The 18,480-nt window shown below is 40.9% G+C and overlaps 1 protein-coding gene across 5 annotated transcripts in view; it reads right to left on the reverse strand.

Annotated features, from left to right (window-relative positions):
* Positions 1 to 18,480, reverse strand: part of fhod3b (formin homology 2 domain containing 3b) — a 583,240-nt gene that overhangs the window by 310,505 nt on the left and 254,255 nt on the right. For all 5 annotated transcript variants that reach the window (XM_048559318.2, XM_048559356.2, XM_059652629.1 and 2 more), the window contains one exon: positions 6,421 to 6,488. In XM_048559318.2, the coding sequence (XP_048415275.2) occupies positions 6,421 to 6,488 (68 nt within the window). The remainder of the gene's footprint in view (positions 1 to 6,420; positions 6,489 to 18,480) is intronic.

Below are 18,480 nucleotides of genomic sequence, written 5' to 3' on the forward strand. Positions count from 1 at the left end.
TCCCCCTCCCATTCTCTGGATGACATGTCCATCATGGGCCTCCTGCACTGCCACAATGATGCCACCCGAAGGTTGCAGGAACAGCACCTCATATTCCGCCTGGGAACCCTGCAGCCATATGGTATCAATGCAGACTTCACCAGTTTCAAAATCTCCCCTCCCCCTACTGCATCCCTAAACCAGCCCAGTTCGTCCCCTCCCCCCACTGCACCACACAACCAGCCCAGCTCTTCCCCCCCCACCCACTGCATCCCAAAACCAGTCCAACCTGTCTCTGCCTCCCTAACCGGTTCTTCCTCTCACCCATCCCTTCCTCCCACCCCAAGCCGCACCCCCAGCTACCTACTAACCTCAGCCCACCTCCTTGACCTATCCGTCTTCCCTGGACTGACCTATCCCCTCCCTACCTCCACACCTATACTCTCTCCACCTATCTTCTTTACTCTCCATCTTCGGTCCGCCTCCCCCTCTCTCCCTATTTATTCCAGTTCCCTCTCCCCATCCCCCTCTCTGATGAAGGGTCTAGGCCCGAAACGTCAGCTTTTGTGCTCCTGAGATGCTGCTTGGCCTGTTGTGTTCATCCAGCCTCACATTTTATTATCTAATTAACCCCAATTACCTGCTTTGCTACCTTAACATTCATCTGTCCTTTATGATACTTGTGGCTTGGTGCTGGGCTTTGTAAATGCTCTTGTGAAGCACCTTGGGATATCTTGGTCCTAAATAAATTCACATTGCAGTTGGCTTCACTGCGGTGTACACAGAACTTTGCAAAAACAATGAAACTATTTATCCTCTTCCAATACCCCCTCAAGAGGTTTATAATAATGGACACTTTTTTCAAAAAAATAAAAAAAGTCGTCTCCAGGTCAACACTTTCTTACAAACTCCAGTTAAATATCAGAACACAAATTTCAGCATTTAACTAGACATCTCATCACTGACATAGGAAACCCTCTTCAACTCATTTTGAGCATCTGAATCAATTAAAAAAAATATATATCATGGTCTAATTAGATTTAGGAACTGACTTGAACACAGGAAGACCACCGTGATGTGAGACCTGAGAGCACCACTTTTCCTCCCTGACGCTTGAATTTGAAATACAAGAAATTCAAGAAATTCAAATCATCTGCTGGTTCAGAATGACAAAAAGGAGGTTACAGTGAGAAATGCACAACCAACAAATCAACCACTATACAGACATTCTAAATTCTTAAAAATAAAAACTACCTTTGAGCAAAAGTTCTACAAAGTCAACTAATCCATTATCTGATGGCACAGTGTCCTTATTTAACTCAGATAGAAAAATGGTATCATAGCCTCTGCCAATTCTTTTTAGACTTCCTTCTGTCGGTAGGGGTGATGGATTCACTGAGTTATGTTCAGTTTGCTTTCAGCATCAATATTCTTCCTCCAGTTGTCTCCAAAAGATTCAAATCCTCATCTAATCACACATGCAGTCTCATAGTCACCATAATCCTGAAAAAAAAATTTGGTAACGAAATCTGATTTTTATTCTCTGGAAATATGCATTCATTTACTGTGTGCAGTTTTGGTCTCCTTACTTGAGAAGGTATATACTAGCACAGGAGGGGGTACAGAGGAGGTTCACTCGTTTGATTCCACAGTTGAGAGGGTTGGATTATGACAAGAGATTGAGTAGGCTGGGATTTACTCATTGGAATTCAGAAGGATGAGGGGAGATCTTATAGAAACATATATAAGATTATGAAGGGAATAAATATGCAGGACTGAGATCAGGAGGAACTTCTTCACCCAAAGGGTTGTCAATCTGTGGAATTCCCTGCCCAGTGAAGCAGTTGAAGCTACCTCACTGTGTGTTTTTAAGGCAAGACTAGATAATTTCTTTACTGCTCAGAAAATTAAGGGTTATGGTGAGCGGCTGGGTAATCGGAACAGTCTCAAAAAGATCAGCCATGATCTTATTAAATGGCAGGGCAGGCTCAAGGGGCTGGATGGCTCACTCCTGTTCCGAGTTAATTCCTTTCCTTTACCTGCTGCATCCTGATCTCTCCCTTTTGCATTTCTATGATACAAAAAAACATGGTGTTTACCTGGTACATACACGCCAATTGAAGTATGAAAATGATCAGTCATCTCAAAATCCATTATTCCCTTTGGCCACATGCATTACCTTAACACAGTGAATTCTGGAGATAATAGACATTCCCTTACGTCATTGCCCTTTCTATTTGTTCAAATTCACAACTTCTCAATTACCTGGAGCACTCACTCTCCCACTCTCTCAACTATGTCAGTCTCAAGGGCGTTCCTACATTACCACCAGGGACCAAAGGGGCAACTTGTGTGAAGCCACAGGATATTGGATGGGAAATGAATACTTGTCTTTTCTTTGCTCTGGAAAAAAGGAGAATATAGGTACAGAATGCAGGAGAAGGGACTATGAGCAACTTGCACAGTTTTATGTAGGAAATGGGAGGGGGGGGTATTGTAGGCTCTGCCAGGCTTGAAAACAGACAAATTCCCTAGCCCAGAGGAACTGTATCCCAGGCTGCTATGGGAGGAGAGGCAAGAAATTGCAGGGGGCTCCGACACAAATTTTTAATTCCTCTCTGGCCACAGGGGAAATGTCAGAGGACTGGATGATGGCTAATGTGGTTCCTCTTTTTAAAAGGGTGGCAGAGCCAAACCAGGAAATTACAGACTGGCGAGTCTCACATCAGTGGGAGTGAAACTATTCAGAGAAAATTCTGAAGCAGTAGATTAATACCCACTTGGAAAGGCATGGGTTATTTAGGGATAGTCAGCATAACTTTGTCAGAAGGTAGACATACCAAACAAATCTGTTAAGACTTTTTTGAAAATGTGATCAAGAGTGTGGATGAGGGAAGCCCAGTTGATTTCCTTTTATAAGTTTTTTGCGATGTTTTCTCAAAGTCCCACCACATGGGAGGCTAATTGAGAAGGTTAAAACACATGGAATTGGAGGGACAAAAACAGAAGTTGTTGCAAAAGCTCAACAGGTCTTTGGTACTTGGATGGGTGCTTCAAATATCAGAACATTCAAGGATATGGAATGAGTGCAGGAAATTGGGATTAGCACACCCCAAGTGGTAGTTAAGACGGTGTAGTCTTGATTGGCCAAAGAGCCTTTTCTGTACTATATGAATCTATGAAAGTCGATATCTCTTTTACTAGCAGCAATGCGTTCCCAAAAAAAGTGGGTTTTTTTCCCAGACCTGCTGAGCGTTTCCAGCAAATTCTTTTTGTTTCTAATTTCCAACATCTGCAGGTTTTTACATTTTTATTTAGAATTTGATCACCTTCTCCACTTGTCATACTGTCCCCTTCACTTGTACATCAGTAGCAATTCAATATACTCCATTTGGTCCATTTTTCTCTTGTTCCTTTATCTACTCCAATGTCTCAAGTATGTATACCTTATATTCCACACTGCCCTGTAACTAGACAGTCCATTTCCTAATCACTTTCCATCTCAAATCACAACAAAACATCATCTTGCTGTTCAAGGGAGCTTGCAATATGAAAATTGATTTGTGCATTACAATACTGCAAAAAAGCTGTAAAAGCACTTTGAGGAGGTCCTTAACTAACCAATTAGTTTACCTCCTCTCTTGAACCTGTCTAGTGTGGCACAGGGAACAGTTCATAGGCTGTCGTGGAACATCTTCTCACATTGTTGCCCAAATCCTAATGCTCAATCTTTAGGATTTCGAATATGTTTTGATCAAAAGTCATTGGCTTCATCACAGCTCTCTCTGCTAACCCCAGTGACACCCTGCCAAGTTGTAGTCCCTGCAGAGATGCGAGTGAGTACTAGGCTAGCTACATGAGTTCAGTGGAGAAATCTTTTGTAGATGTAAGCCCACAGAAGATTAGTGCTGGGCTTTTCAGAGACTAAGTATAAACAGTATCAATGTAAACACATGCTATAGATACGCTGGTTTGCATTTTATTGCTGCTCTTCCATGATCGAGTAGAATCAACCATTTTTCAGAGACTCAACCAATTCAAAAAAGCTACCTTTCCAAACTTTAATGGAACAATTACCTTCAACAGAGATTACAGCAATTTTACTAAAAGCAGCATCAATTAGTCATTCTGCAGTAGATGAGCAGTAATCGTCTCAGGATTTGTAACTCAAACAAAATTCTATATCATTGTATATTTTTACCTTCATGCCATTGGGCCAGCAGCATAAACTTTGCTACTGCTTCAAACACTTGCATTTTGATTTTTTTCCCCGTGCAAACATGCTCAATAATTAAAATTCTTAACCAAAAGAAAAATCTTAAATACTCATTTCTTTCTGTTTGTCCTTTTAGTTTAAATTTCTGCATCTGTCTGATCCCTTGAAAATGGCACACATTGAAAAGCTATTCTCTAATTGAATGTTGTGGAGATAGGCTGATATGAAATCAAGGAATTTTTTAAAAATCCCTTCATTCATGTACAGGATGAAGGCGTTGCTGCTCGGCAGCATTTATTGCCCACCAATAATTGGCCCGAGGGCAGTTTTTAAAAGAGTCAACCTCATTGGATTCTTAATTCAGGATACTTATTGACTTCAAATTGCACCATCTGTCATGGTAGGATTCAAACCCAGGTCCCAAGAATGTTATCAGAGTTTCTGGATTAACAGTCCAGCGGTAATACCACCAGTCAATTGCCTCCCCCTAGCTGAAAACTCTCGTTTTCATCCATCCATTACAGTAAGGCTGGCACAACAAAGTTCTGAAAAGGTAAAACATGAATGAAGGTAGCAACTGTTAAAACATTTACATCAAGAACATCTTGTGGGCACAAATACATGTCAGCAAGCTTGTAGCATGTAAACTAGAGCTGAAAATAGCAGGGTTATTCAAAGTGAATATTACATGCAGCAATTGAAGAATGGATGGATTGCAGCTAGGAAAGAATTTCCACTCATCAACTGTGTGTCAATCCCACTGTTTTTATGTTTAAAGGCAAAGCTGGCAGACAATAGTCGCTCATATATCACACAGTCTTTGAATGAAGATGGGCCAAATGCAATTGCCGTCATCAGCAACCAGGCTAATCTCACCTGTTAGGAGCTGTCATGCTGCGTAGCTCAGATCAGGGGTCAATGTTTTCTTTATTGGTTTGGGGCGGGGGAGGGGGGTGTGCAGGGGGAGTGGCCGAGAAGCAGTACTAGCATTTGTTGCTCACCCCTAAATGCCCTTGAACTAAATAGCTTTCCATACTATTTCAGAGGGCAGATAACAATCAAAACACATTTCTGTGGGACTGAGGCACGTTCATCAGATCGGGGAAGGCTGGCAGAATTCTTCATTTAAAAAAAAATGACATTAATGAACCCAATGGGCTTTTCCAACAGTGGCCCTACCATTACTGAGGCTAGTTATAATGCTCCCCCATTATTAATGGATGACATTTGATCCCATGGCCCTGCAGTATCAGCTTGGGTCTCTGGATTGCAAGTCTATTGGATAGGATTATAACACCACCATCTCCAGTCATGTGCAACAAGTTGATGGTCGAAAATGAAATGAAATCGCTAAATTCAGAGACTCAAAGATTAGGAAAGAAGTCACATTCTAGAATAGTAGGCACACTAATTTTGAGTTTAAACAGTTCCCATTTGGAACTAAAGCACAGCCTGCTCCTGGGTGTAATATGCTTCCTTTCAAGGTCATCACTCACTTCAGCTGTGTACACTTTCTTATCCTCTAATCATAAAGTCACTCAGTTCTTAATTATATGATACCAATACTTCCTGCATAATTGCTCTTTCATTTTGGCACATCAACAAGTAACTTTCATTTTGCTGGCACATCGCCTACATTAAAAGCCCTAGAGATACACTATAATTTAACTCATCTAGATACGGTTCCTTGCAAATTGTCTTGCTTTATTAGTCTGGTCTTTCTATCTTTATGAAATTAGTCATATGCCAGACGTTCAGGCTCTCCTCCTCTCTTTCCAAGTCACCCTGCCGACAACTTCTTTCCCGTCCTAAAGACGTGAACTCTTTCTCTCAAACAGCTGCACAGGCAGTGATAATGTTCTGGGTTTGATCAAAATTGTAATCATTGCATGTAGGCCTAAGCATCAAACACCAACAGGCAGATTCACAACCAAAACCTCATGCTGCTCTTACCAGGCATCCAGCCACATACATTTTCCATTTACAGCCAGGAAATAGCAAGAAGGAGGAAGGAGGAGAAAGGAGCCTTAGCCAATTCATCTCTTTGTTAATTTAGTGGTGAAATTAATAACAATGTTGCCTGCACACAGACCAGTCAAATTCACAGGAACCAGAGACTGAATGAGATTTTCACTTCTAAATATCTCGGGGTGAGAACTGACCACAGAGTGGGAAATAAAACACGGTTTTTTTAGAAAAAAAGTGAGGCAACCATCAGTACCAACCTGGAAGATCTGCTTGAGTGAAAACAGGGCTCTTCTCAGCTCCCGGCCACAAGAATTGTAGAGTTTCTCTGCACAAAACAGGAAGAAAACAGCTTTTTTTAAAAAAAAAGCAAAACACTGGCTACAGGTTAAGCAAAACAGCTAAAAAACACTCTAGTATCAAAATCTGAGAAGGCGAGTGACAAATCAAAGGTTACAGCCACAGTTTGACTAGCTGACATTCTTCCAGTGTAACATCACAAAGGCCACATTCCTGGTTGAAGCATCAATTCAAAAGATGAAAGCTACCATGTTGCTTTCACAAGAAAATATTTGTATTAGTCTGTGCCTGGCTGGATGATCCTAAATTAACTGAAAGCTAATATCTATCATTTTGGATTTAATCAGCAGCCGTTTGCTTCATAAAGCTTTTCTCCCCCCGACAAAATTCATTCCATGCCACAGATAATTACAATTCTTCAATACAAATGCTTAACTTGTTATAATAAGGGAGATGATGCTACATCTTGGGAATCAAAACCTTGACTGTTTTATTTGCAAAGTCACAAACAAAGACATTGTTATTAAGAACATTAAACTGTACCTGCCTGTGAACCACTGACCAGCAATATCTTTCCTTAAGGCAACCATAAATTCTTGACAATATTTACGACTGTCAAATGTGGAGAATGGATGAGGGTTTTTATTTAAATAATTTACAGTCTAACGTTCAACTCAGAGGTGCAACAGATTGTTCAGGGAAACAAACTTAATTATATCAAAGCAAATCTTTGGAAAAATGCATTTACTAACATTATGAAATCTTCCTACAAAAGGTAACTGCTTCTACTTAGAAATTACTTAGCACTTTGAGACTGGCCAAATTCTTCTTCCCCATGCCATGAGATAAAAACGAAGTGGGAATAATTAAGAGAGAACCTGCAAATCTGACAGTGCCGAGGAATCTTATTCACCTTGCTTAACCTTCCAAGTAAGATCACAAAGATTATTGCTGTAATAACATCTCATTTTAGTTATTGTGCACTATATTTTTTTAAGGTTTAAAAAAAATCAGCTCAAATGACAAGTTAGATCCTGTCAATTTAAACACATCGCCCGAAGGTATTTGCAATCCTATAGTAATCACATTAGCATTCAGAGACTCCAAGTAATGAAAGTCACTGTTACTAATTGAAGCAAGCAGTTACAGTTTTCATTTCAACCCAATGCTGTCTGCCACACTGTTACTTCCGTCATCAAAACAGGTCTGTGACCTTAGTGCAGTGATTTTCTTCCTATATTTATCTTCTCTGTATTCTGATAAGTGAATAGGTGGCTATATATTGCCTGCAATCTGATGCAGACCCCTATCCCAAATTAAAACATCAGCTTAAATGACAATGAATGCATATTTGGTCCCTGCACCAAACAGGGGCAGTTCTCATCGCCAGACAGCTAGGAAAATCCTTAAGAAACTTCATTAAGATGCACCTTTCTATGGATAATCAGTCACTCACCTCTCCTGTTGGACATTACAATACTGAGAAACACCAAGGCAGGTGAGGACATTATATTAAGTTAATTAGATATATCTGAAATGAGTGAGCATCAGTAATCATGGCCACAAATGCATAAGATCACCAAACAAACTAGTTCACTGAAGCTCTTTTAGGAAGGGCATTTGCTATCCTAGCCAGTTTCATCTGTGACATCAGTCCCAAACAAACCTAACAGACTTTTAATTGCCCTCAAAAATGGTCTACAAAGCTACTCATTTGTAACAAATCATTTTTTAAAAATCCATGAAGAAATGTCACACTGACAAAATTGGGAGCATTTCTGCACAAACTCAAAACACCATCCTAACAAAGTACAATTCTGAGAATATGGATTTTCAGGCAACACCCCAGACTTCTATCACTGTATCAAGGCTGCCTTTTCCCATCAGGAAAAAAAAACAGCTTACTGTAATGTTGCCACAGTGGTACACACACACACACACACACACACACAGGGTCAGGATAGAATCTCTGGAGTCCTCAATGTCAACTAAGTCACATGATGCCAGTTCAAAATTTGTTAAGAAGTTAAGCCTCCTGCTGATTACCACCTCCCTCCTGTAGCTCATAATGTTGAATATTGCTTGGAAGAGGCACTTCAGATAGGAAAGGCACAGATATATTTAATATCAATCACTGAGTGGCAGTGTAACACAACAAAAGATTGAGCTGGTTGTGTCCTGCCTGACTAAGCAGAAAGGCAAGCAGTGGTGGAACCACTTCAAGACAGATCTACCTGCTGCCAATGCATATCTCATGCATATGTAGGACAGACCACATCAAGGTCCTGGCAATAATGAGCCCTCTGTTTCAAATTAAGGACACCCTCCAGCTTCTGAAGCACTGTATTCCATTCTAAATGGAATACATTCAGGATAGGTCAAGCATCTCAAAACGGGACATCCACCGAACTACTGGGCCAACAGCAGCACCAAAATTTTATTGCACACAACCTGTAACCTCATGGTCTGACATCTCTCTCACTCACTCTCCACCCTCGAGCTGGAGGATCATTACTGTTTGAATAAAAAGATAATAAGAAAATATACCAGGTGCAGCACCAAGTTGACCTGGATATGGTGAAGCTATGACACAGCATTTTAAACAGGAAGTCCACACATTGACAGAGCAATACGTTTGCACAACAAAAGCATCAGATCAACACTGCAGTCCTGTCACAACCCGCTGTGAATGGTGTTCGAAAACTAAGAAACTGATCAGCAAAGGAGGCTTCATAAATATCCACCTTTTCAATGTTAGGGTGGATGTAAGAGCTGTGTCATTCAGCAAGATCATGGCTAATCTAATTATGGCCTCAGCTCCACTTTCCTGCCCGACCCCCTACTGGAACTCAATTTCTTTGAAAATTAAACATCATTCTATTAGCCTTGAATATTGTCGTGAATCAGCCTCTATTGTTCTGGGAGGTACAGTATTCCAAAGACACTGAAATAAAAAAAAAATCCTCTGTGTCTTGGTCTCAAATGAGAAAGCCCTAATTCTGAATCTGTGACTTCTAGTCCAATGGTCATCCGTGGCAGAAGCATTCTTTATGCATCCACCCAAAGATTTGGTGCCATTCCCAATGTTTGGGACCCCATGAGAAATTTGTTTCACTAAATATTTTCACGTACAGCTACAGCACTAAACAGTAAAAAGTAGCAAAATCTTCGTACACTTGCATGTGACAAACCTGGAATATTAAATTCACAAGAAATTTGATTATGAATAAAAGACCATGAAGCTATAAAATAAATAAATCACTAAAAACACACATGTAAGAGGATACAATATGTGGCTCATTATATTACCTTGTGTCAATTATATTTAATTTCTCAGTCAGATATTTAAACAGGTACACATGAAAACGCAAATGTACAAGAGATGAAGTCACTCAACGGTCTCTTTTGGGTGACCATATACCAGGAAAGAGTATTGTAATGGAGAAAAGGCAGATGGACTTGCATTTATAACATGATCTTGTGACTTTAGTTTTACAACTAATTAAAGTTTCTGAATTACTGACTCAGTTACTGTTGTAACATTAAACATTTTCCACAATGCTGTTAGAAACACAGCACACTAAATTCCAAATTCTATAACGAAGAGGTGACCCAAAAAGTCAATGTTCAAATATGAGGACTCAACCTTGGGATTGAACAGCTGGGTGGTATATTCCAGCCTGTAAACAATAGATCAAATTAAATGTCAGTTGGCAGCATATTAATGTCTGTTGTATGCTGTTCAGATTCTGGCGAAGATTTAGAATCCTGGACCCCAGAATCATGTGTATTTGTGGATTTATATAATAATCACAGGAGAAGCTTTGTCTGATGTTTTATATTGGTACAGCAATATACTAAAGCAAGCCACAAACTAAATCAAACCTGTCATGATGGCATATGCTATCAATCAGCATTGCATGATGCACTCAATTTCACTTATTGTTCATTCACCGTAACAACTTTGGATATATTCTGGCCCGTATAATTCCTACTTTCGTGGAAAATGTAAACAACGTAGAAGCTTCAAAGTACGCTGTCTCAGGGTTTAGCCAAACATAGCCAACCTGAAAAATTACATCGTCTGCAGTGCTTTTCTCAAATGTAAACACATTCGGAGTGGAATTGAAAGCTGTCTGGAGATGGGGAGGGCACATGTTTGGCTTGGCCCTCCCAGATGCCAACTCCACTGCAGGACCACATTGAATTATTGCTGGTACTTAAGTCACAGTTGGTAGGGGTGTTGACACAGGCAAACTCTGCCAGATATGCTGGAGGCATGGTCAGGATGGGGAAGGGGGCATGGAGGGGGGAGCGGCAGTTTGTCCCTTCAATTTTGGCAGCCCACACCCAATGGAGACACCTACAAGAGGCAATGACTAGCGAAGGTTTGAAGAAAAGTACCTGACTAAACTCTAACTCTCCTCCACCAACTCCTTGTTGTAGCTTTCACATGCAGGCCCATCAACAACTGGGGTCACTCAGCTCACCTCATGGCCTCCCTTACCGATCTCTGTCTGGGCTTCTTCTAGGACCGGAGACCTACCAGGCTCTAACCAGCCCTTGGTTTGCAGAAATGGGGCATCCATCTCACAGCAAATTCGCTCAGTGGAGCTGAGGAGCCCAGTGACGCTGAGGAGCCCAGTGACAGCAATGTCAGTGCCCTGTCAGGATATAATACCATTTGATCTTCCCAAAACTGGCAATGACGGGATTGCTGCTGGTTTCCAGGCAGTGGATTGATACTCTGTGGTAGTCACCAAATTATATCTTGAATATCTACGAATATAGGAACAGGAGTAGGCCATTCAGCCCCCAAGTCTGCTCTGCCATTCAATAAGATTACGACTGACCTATGCCCTAACTCCATATGCTCACCTTGGGCCCATATCAACTTAAACTTGCCAGAGGAGGACTTATGGGTGTATGCTGAGCTATTGTTTATATTCATTTTGGAGAAAATAAACTTAAGTGCACACTAGAGATAAGGAGAATGTTCCCTTGTGTCAATTATTCAACTATCCTCCTGTCACTAAATCAAAGCAAGTATCAGGATTTGGAAACAAGACAGAGAATTAATGGAAGTGATAAGTCTTATTTAAATTGAAAACGTTGCAGTAATGCTTACACTGGAAAAGCTGCAATATTCAAATAAGCACACCTTAGGGGTTGGCAGAAAATAAAAGATACATCATTCCTCCCGGTGAGAAAGTAAGCAATTTCAGCAATTTCTAGCCTCACTCCATTGTCATCCTGCTATGCACTATAATAAAAGTCACAGAATCCCATCAGTGTGCAACCAGGCCCTTCGGCCCGACAACTCCACACCGACCCTCCGAGCAACCACCCAAACCCATCCCTCTATAACCCACCTAATGTAACCCACCCTGAACACTACGGGCAATTTAGCATGGCCAATCCATCTAGCCTGCACATCTTTGGGCTGTCGGAGGAAACCGGAGCACCCGGAGGAATCCCACGCAGACACGGGGAGAATGTGCAAACTCCACACAGACAACTGCCTGAGGCTGGAATTGAACTCGGATCCCTGACACTGCGAGGCAGCAGTGCTAACCACTATGCCACCCATGCTGCTCTGGTAGCCAGGAGATGGATAACATTGCAAAAACCAAAAGAATTGCAGATGCTGTAAATCAGGAACAAAAGCAAAAGTTGCTGGAAAAGCTCGGCAGGTCTGGCAGCATCTGTGAAATAAAAGACCAGAGTTAACGTTTCGGGTCCGGTGGCCCTTCCCTAGAACTTGGGTTGGATGTAAACAGAGAGGTCGTCTGTGAGATAAATCATACGTTTCTCTGCAATTGTAGTGCCATTTCCAGTTTTCAGAGGTCAACGTCAACATTTGTGTTTATTTCTGAGCAGGCAGCTGCATTGGAACAGTTTAGTTGCTGCTCCCTGCACAAATCAATCATGTGGGAGAAGATATTTCCCTTGACACTGGGCCATGACTTATTAGTCCTTCTGTTTACCTGCATTCTAATGTCAAAAGACAGGATGTCATTTTTTGCAGGTTTGATGTGCTGCCCATTACTAATGTGCACTCTGTTGCCTTAAAGAACATGGGAACATGAATGGTAAAGCTCAACATGGCTTCTCCCTTTGAAGATGGAAACAAAAAAAAACAAAGATCAGCAATATGCAGGCCATTACTAGATTATTAATATAGTTTTCTAAGTTACTGCCAAGTTGGCAACAAAGATAAAGCCCAGAGGTAATCCTAATGCTTCCTTTTTGCAATTAGGCCTTTCTGGAGCAAATTCTGAATTAACTGCACCTGATGCAGATGGAAGCTTTTAAAATAGCTGCAATCAAATAATGAACAAAAGTCAAACTGAAATGCAAGACCACAAACAGCTGGGAGACAGTTCAAACTTGGCAGGCATCCAGCAGCCTGGTGACCAGGACGGAGTGTATCTCCTGTATTACATAGCATCTTTGAGGGCTAAGTAAAAGCTAATCCAATTGTTCTTCAACATTCAAACCACGGCAACAAACAAGTAGAACCTTCTTCTGGTTGGAATCATAGAGCGATACAGCACAGAAACAGACTCTTCGGCTCATCTCGTCCATACCAACCAGACATTCTAAATTAATCTAAAACAATCCAAGTCACCAGATGGCTCTCCATTTCCACATTAAGCACGTAGTTCACTTCCACTGACTCCAAACAATTTTCGTCCCATCTTAAAAGGGGGAAGCCACATGGACCTTTGTCATTCAAGTTCCTATATGCGAATGCAAGTGTGAATGGGCTAACATTAGGAGCGTGACCTGTCATCAGACAGAAGGGGATTGGACGCGAGAGAAAGTCGGAGAATACAGCAAGTCATACTGTCTCTACTGTTCACATAAAGCCTCAAAAACATTAAACCGATATCTCGTTGTGCTGAAGCAACTGAGAAATAACTTATTTTAGAAAGTTTGTTTTTGGAATATTGATTTTCTTATCAAACGAATTCAAATTCTCTTAACTGTCACGGATTTAAGGAAGTGTCCCCACAGCATTAACTTGGACCCCCTGATTCTGTGTCTAGTGACATTATAGCTATACCATCAGCTCCCCCAGTCTTTTTATGAATGACTGGACTATCAGCCAACTGCTAAAAATGTAACAGTGTGGAAGAACTATTTATCTCTATTGAAAACCAAGAATTTCAAACAAAATGCAGAGATTTTGTAGAGTCCAAGTTTTACAGGAACACAATGTATGTGTGGTCTTGTCAATTGACAGTAAGTGTTTTACTCAAAAATAATGCACTGTTTTATTGCATCGTATTATTTGTGTATATGTTACATGACAGTTGCTAAATGCAGACTACTAGTAGAAAAATACAAGGTACGGTTAAATTGGCCACTTTTGGATGCATTTACTACTCTGGCAAAGGAGAGAGGAAGAAAGAGGTACTTCTGCTTTAAAGGAGGGAAGGTTATTGTGTAGAATCACTGCTTGGAGTGTCAATGGGTCAAAATCCTGAAATTCCCTTCCTAATGGCAAAGTGGGTTTACATACATTAAATGGCTGCTATGGTTCAAAAAAACCCATCAGCTATCACCTTCTCAAGGGCAACTACACACAGGCAATAAATACTGGCCCCAGTGACACTTGCATCCTGCAAGTAAATTTAAAATATGATAGCACAGAGGTGCTGTGAAAACACAGATTCTGGATTGATTCACCAACCCTTTTCACAAGGAACTCAGTTCTCAGAAATGGTAGAATATCTTTCTGGGCTGTTTAAGACAAACAGAACTGAATGGGTTCTGGGCAGACAATAAAAGGTGAACGAGGCAGGGACAGAAACGGATCTCCTCAGTGCAAATAACACAGTTATTATTGACATACACCATCATTCTACATTGTGTTCATGTACCAGTTACTCCACAAGTGTTAAATGAACAGTCCCATTGCTGATTCACATGCTTTCCTTCTTCCCTTCCAACAATTTGGAGTTTAAATTTTGAGACATAATGCAACTTATAAATTGACTGCTTTGTGCCAATTTAAGGAAGCCAAATAATGGTTAATAATTAAAAGTGTTTTTTCTGAAACAAAGCCACAAAATCGAGAGATGAGAAAGTGCAACATTAGAATCTGAATCTGGTCCAATTGTCCACCTTCCAACTTAGTCTTGCTACATATCTCTTACTTTGTGTATTCAATTGAAGGGCAGGGCAACTCTTACTAAAACTACCTTTTGTAGAATTCAGGCAATTTTGTTTTGTGCTAGCTGGCAAAAACCCAAGATGTTTAAAGAGTTGCTGTACAGAGATCACAGACAGCCAGACTGAGCAGGCATCAGAATCACTTAACGCTGTTCAAATTATTTAAACATAGCACAGTGGTTTTGTGTCAGTTAAATGGGGAATTGTCAGATAATTTGTGCTTTGAATCAGATTCTGTAATTAAGGGAATGGGCACAATATGAAACCGGATGTTTTAGGAGGTAGCGCTTTCAAGAACACTACTACCTTCTCAAAATAAAATTCAAACAGTTTAACAAATTGACCTTTAACTTGGTGAACTTGAACTAGGTTCGCTAAAGATGGAGCCCAGCTTTCCTGTCGCTACTGGAAAGCTAAAAACCTCAACTCCAAAAACATGCCTCAGTAATTCTGCGCTATCTACTGATCTAGAATTACATTGCCAGGTCTGTCTACAATAAAGAAAACAGACTATGACACCGCAGAGTGAAAATGGTTTATTTTCTTAAAACATGATTACTGTGTTATACTTAACTTCTCAAACAAAGTGGGTAGAGGTGAAGGACGATACATTACGTGCCTCATCTCTGGAGAGAGAAGTTAAATCTGGTCTCAAGTTTACCAGTCACATCCACTTAAAAACTGTTGCAGGCGGTGAATCCCCATATGGCATAATAGCCAATACAATTATTGTGAAGCATTTGGGTAAATATTTACTGCACTCTGAATCAAGACTGTCTAGACCTGCCAAGCTTTGTGGAATTTCATGGGCACTCAGGTCATGGAAATGTAAATTGCTGATTTTCTGTCTAAAAATTAGAGAGGACATTTTCAACTTGTGCTGCATTGCTGCTGCTTATAGGGCACCAGGTTTGCACAAGCAGTCAATTGATGAACCAAGTTCTCTTCACATTATTCAGAATTGTTACATTATAAAGCATACGTGGAGCAGGGACATGTGTTGAATCTGCATGGAGTTTTCCTTTTAATAGGCTGCATAGTTTTACCTGTATGTCAACAACAAAATGCTATTGATAACGGAGAAGATAGCTAGATTCAAATCAATCTATCCTGGTCATGCACGGCTTTCGGAATGCAGTACAGCAAAGGCTTTTTAACGTGATCCGGGCTACCTTGTGTTTTTGAGTTGTAGGACAGCCCACATGCCAGTCTGGGAGGGAGAAAAGTTGCCTGAACGAGAGACAAAGAGGCTCTGCCAGGTGACAATATTGAGACTCTTATCAACTTTTAGTAACCCAGCAGAAATATTTCAGCTTTTAATTTTATTGGAATTGAATTGTGTTAGCCTCAAATCACAAACGACTGTGGGATTCAATGATGTGTGGATCCCAGAGAAGGGATTTCTCAATTCAGTAGTAATGCAAGACCCTAGCGCTCCAAACTACAAATTCATGGGCTTGCTAAGGTTATAGCCCCGTACTCTCAGCCTTATGATGCAATGGTAGTGTCCCTACATCTGAGCTAGGACACCCAGTATCTTGTCCCATGTGCCTTGAAATGTCATCACAACTTGACCAAACAGGTTAGCTGAAGCAACAATCCTGCTTTAATTCCATTTCTTTCTCTTGGCTCTTCATCTAGGTTGATACCAACTGCTTTTTGGTGTTGCTTGTTATGGAGTTAAAAGTTATAATCACTGAACACAAACAATGTACAGCCAATTTGAAATGAAATACCATTTATTTGCCACAATACAAAGAGAAGTGCAGTTACAGTAGGCAGAGAGAATTTGCCTAGTCCACGTCCAGAACGCAAACCGAATGCAAGACCATTGGGTGGGGACAGGGAAAGATGAACAATCCACCTGACATACATGATGGCAGCCAAACCCTGGCTGTGAAATATATAAATAATATTGTGAAGGGTCACTGGACCTGAAACGTTAACTTTGCTTTCTCTCCAGATGTTCCAGACCTGCTGAGCTTTTCAAGCTATTTGTTTTTGTTTTTCACAACGTTGGTTTAAAAGCCTTCCAGTTAGTTTGGACAAGTCTTTATTGCCTTATCCCCAGTTCCTTCGTACTTTGATGTCTTTTGGATTTAGATCAGCAGACCAATTGTTCCAAAGCTTGCTAAATACCACTGTGTTGTGAATTTTCCCTTCTAACTATCCAGGAGCCCTTTCACCTGACCACATTGTGGGATGACTTGTTTCTTTGCATTGCACCAGAAAATAGAAGAGGCAGATTGTGTTTTGGTGGTCTTGTCGTTTAGTTGGCCTGCTTATTCTCCAACTCTGTGCAACAAGCCACGTTATGATTGTTTGCAAAATACTATTGTGCTGAGGTAGGGTTTAAGAAGGATGCTGACCCGAAACATCAGCTTTCCTGCTCCTCTGATGCTGCCTGGCCTGCCGTGTTCCTCCAGCTGCACACTGAGTGTCTGACTCCAGCATCTGCAGCTCTTACTATCTCTCACTAAATACTCTACTGTATTATGCGGGCTTGTACTCATTTGCATACCCAGAGGCAGTCTTTAGTGCAAAGAATTAGCAGCAAAGTACCACACTAACTGTAGTGGTATACCAAACTATCGTCTCATAGCTGGTACATCAACAACAGAAACACCCGCTCCTGGTAATAAGTATTTCTATTGCATCCATTACCTGACTTTGATGTGGAAAAACCAAAAGGTACCATCTATTTGATTTAAACTGGGCTGTTTGGGATTAGGATCCTTTACAGGCAAAAGCACACTATAAGAAGCCTTAAAATTGCTGAATTTATAAAAATGAAACATTTTCACATCCACACACAATGCAGCTGGAATAATGCAAATTATAATTCACTGTGTATTGTACTTTGTTCTCATTCCTTTAATAATGCACAACTACCTGACCTTTAAAACACACAGATCTAATTCTTGATTGTAGAACTAATATCAAATCTATTAATAGGCCATGGATATGCCCATAACAAACCCTACCTCAGCACCATGGTCTTTCACAATAAATCATAATGTGGCTTGTAGCACAGAGTTAGAGAATAAGCAGGCCAACTAAACGACAAGACCACCAAAACACAATCTGCCTCTTCTTTTTCTTGGTACAGTGCAGTCAGTAAAAAGGCTCCCAGATAGACAGAAGAGTGAATTCTGAACACAATTTTAAAATGTATGGTTCAGGATTATATGTCATAACATTCTGGGTCTTGTTGTGCTGTTTAAGATAGTCTGCTGAGGTTTAAAAAAAAGTTTCTTAAATAAAATTAATGCGGCTTCAGAGAACCGTAAGGAAAAGGAGCTTTTCAGCCCAATAAATTTGCACAAACTGAATAAACTAGACCCCTGTTCTAATCCTACTTTCCAGTATTTTGTCCTTAGGTTCAAGCATTTCTTCTGTGTTAAAGATTTTAACCTCAACCACCTAGACAGCAGATTCCAAACACCCAAACCCGCTGGACAAAGATTTTTCCTCGTGTCCTCTCTAACTTTTCTGCCAATCACCTGGATCCTCCCATTTCCTGCAGGCAGAACTACTCACCACTGTTGGAAGTTCTGCATTCCTTGGCGTCAGGGTCAGATTTTCTCCAGTCGCAAACAATTTCAACTCCCCCTCCCACAACCTGGCCATCCTGGACCTCCTCCAGTGTCACAACAGACGCCACCTGCAAAATGATGGAGCAACACCTCATAATCCGCCTTGGGACCCTACAGCCTGATGGTCTCAATGTGGACTTTACCAGTTTCAAAATCTCCCCACCACCAGCCTCTTCCCTTGACCAACCCTCCTCCTCATCCTGACCTCCTTGACTTGACACAACCTGCCCATCTTCTCTCCAC

Source organism: Stegostoma tigrinum, chromosome 2 (genome assembly GCF_030684315.1).
Source record: "Stegostoma tigrinum isolate sSteTig4 chromosome 2, sSteTig4.hap1, whole genome shotgun sequence".
Taxonomy (NCBI): domain Eukaryota; kingdom Metazoa; phylum Chordata; class Chondrichthyes; order Orectolobiformes; family Stegostomatidae; genus Stegostoma; species Stegostoma tigrinum.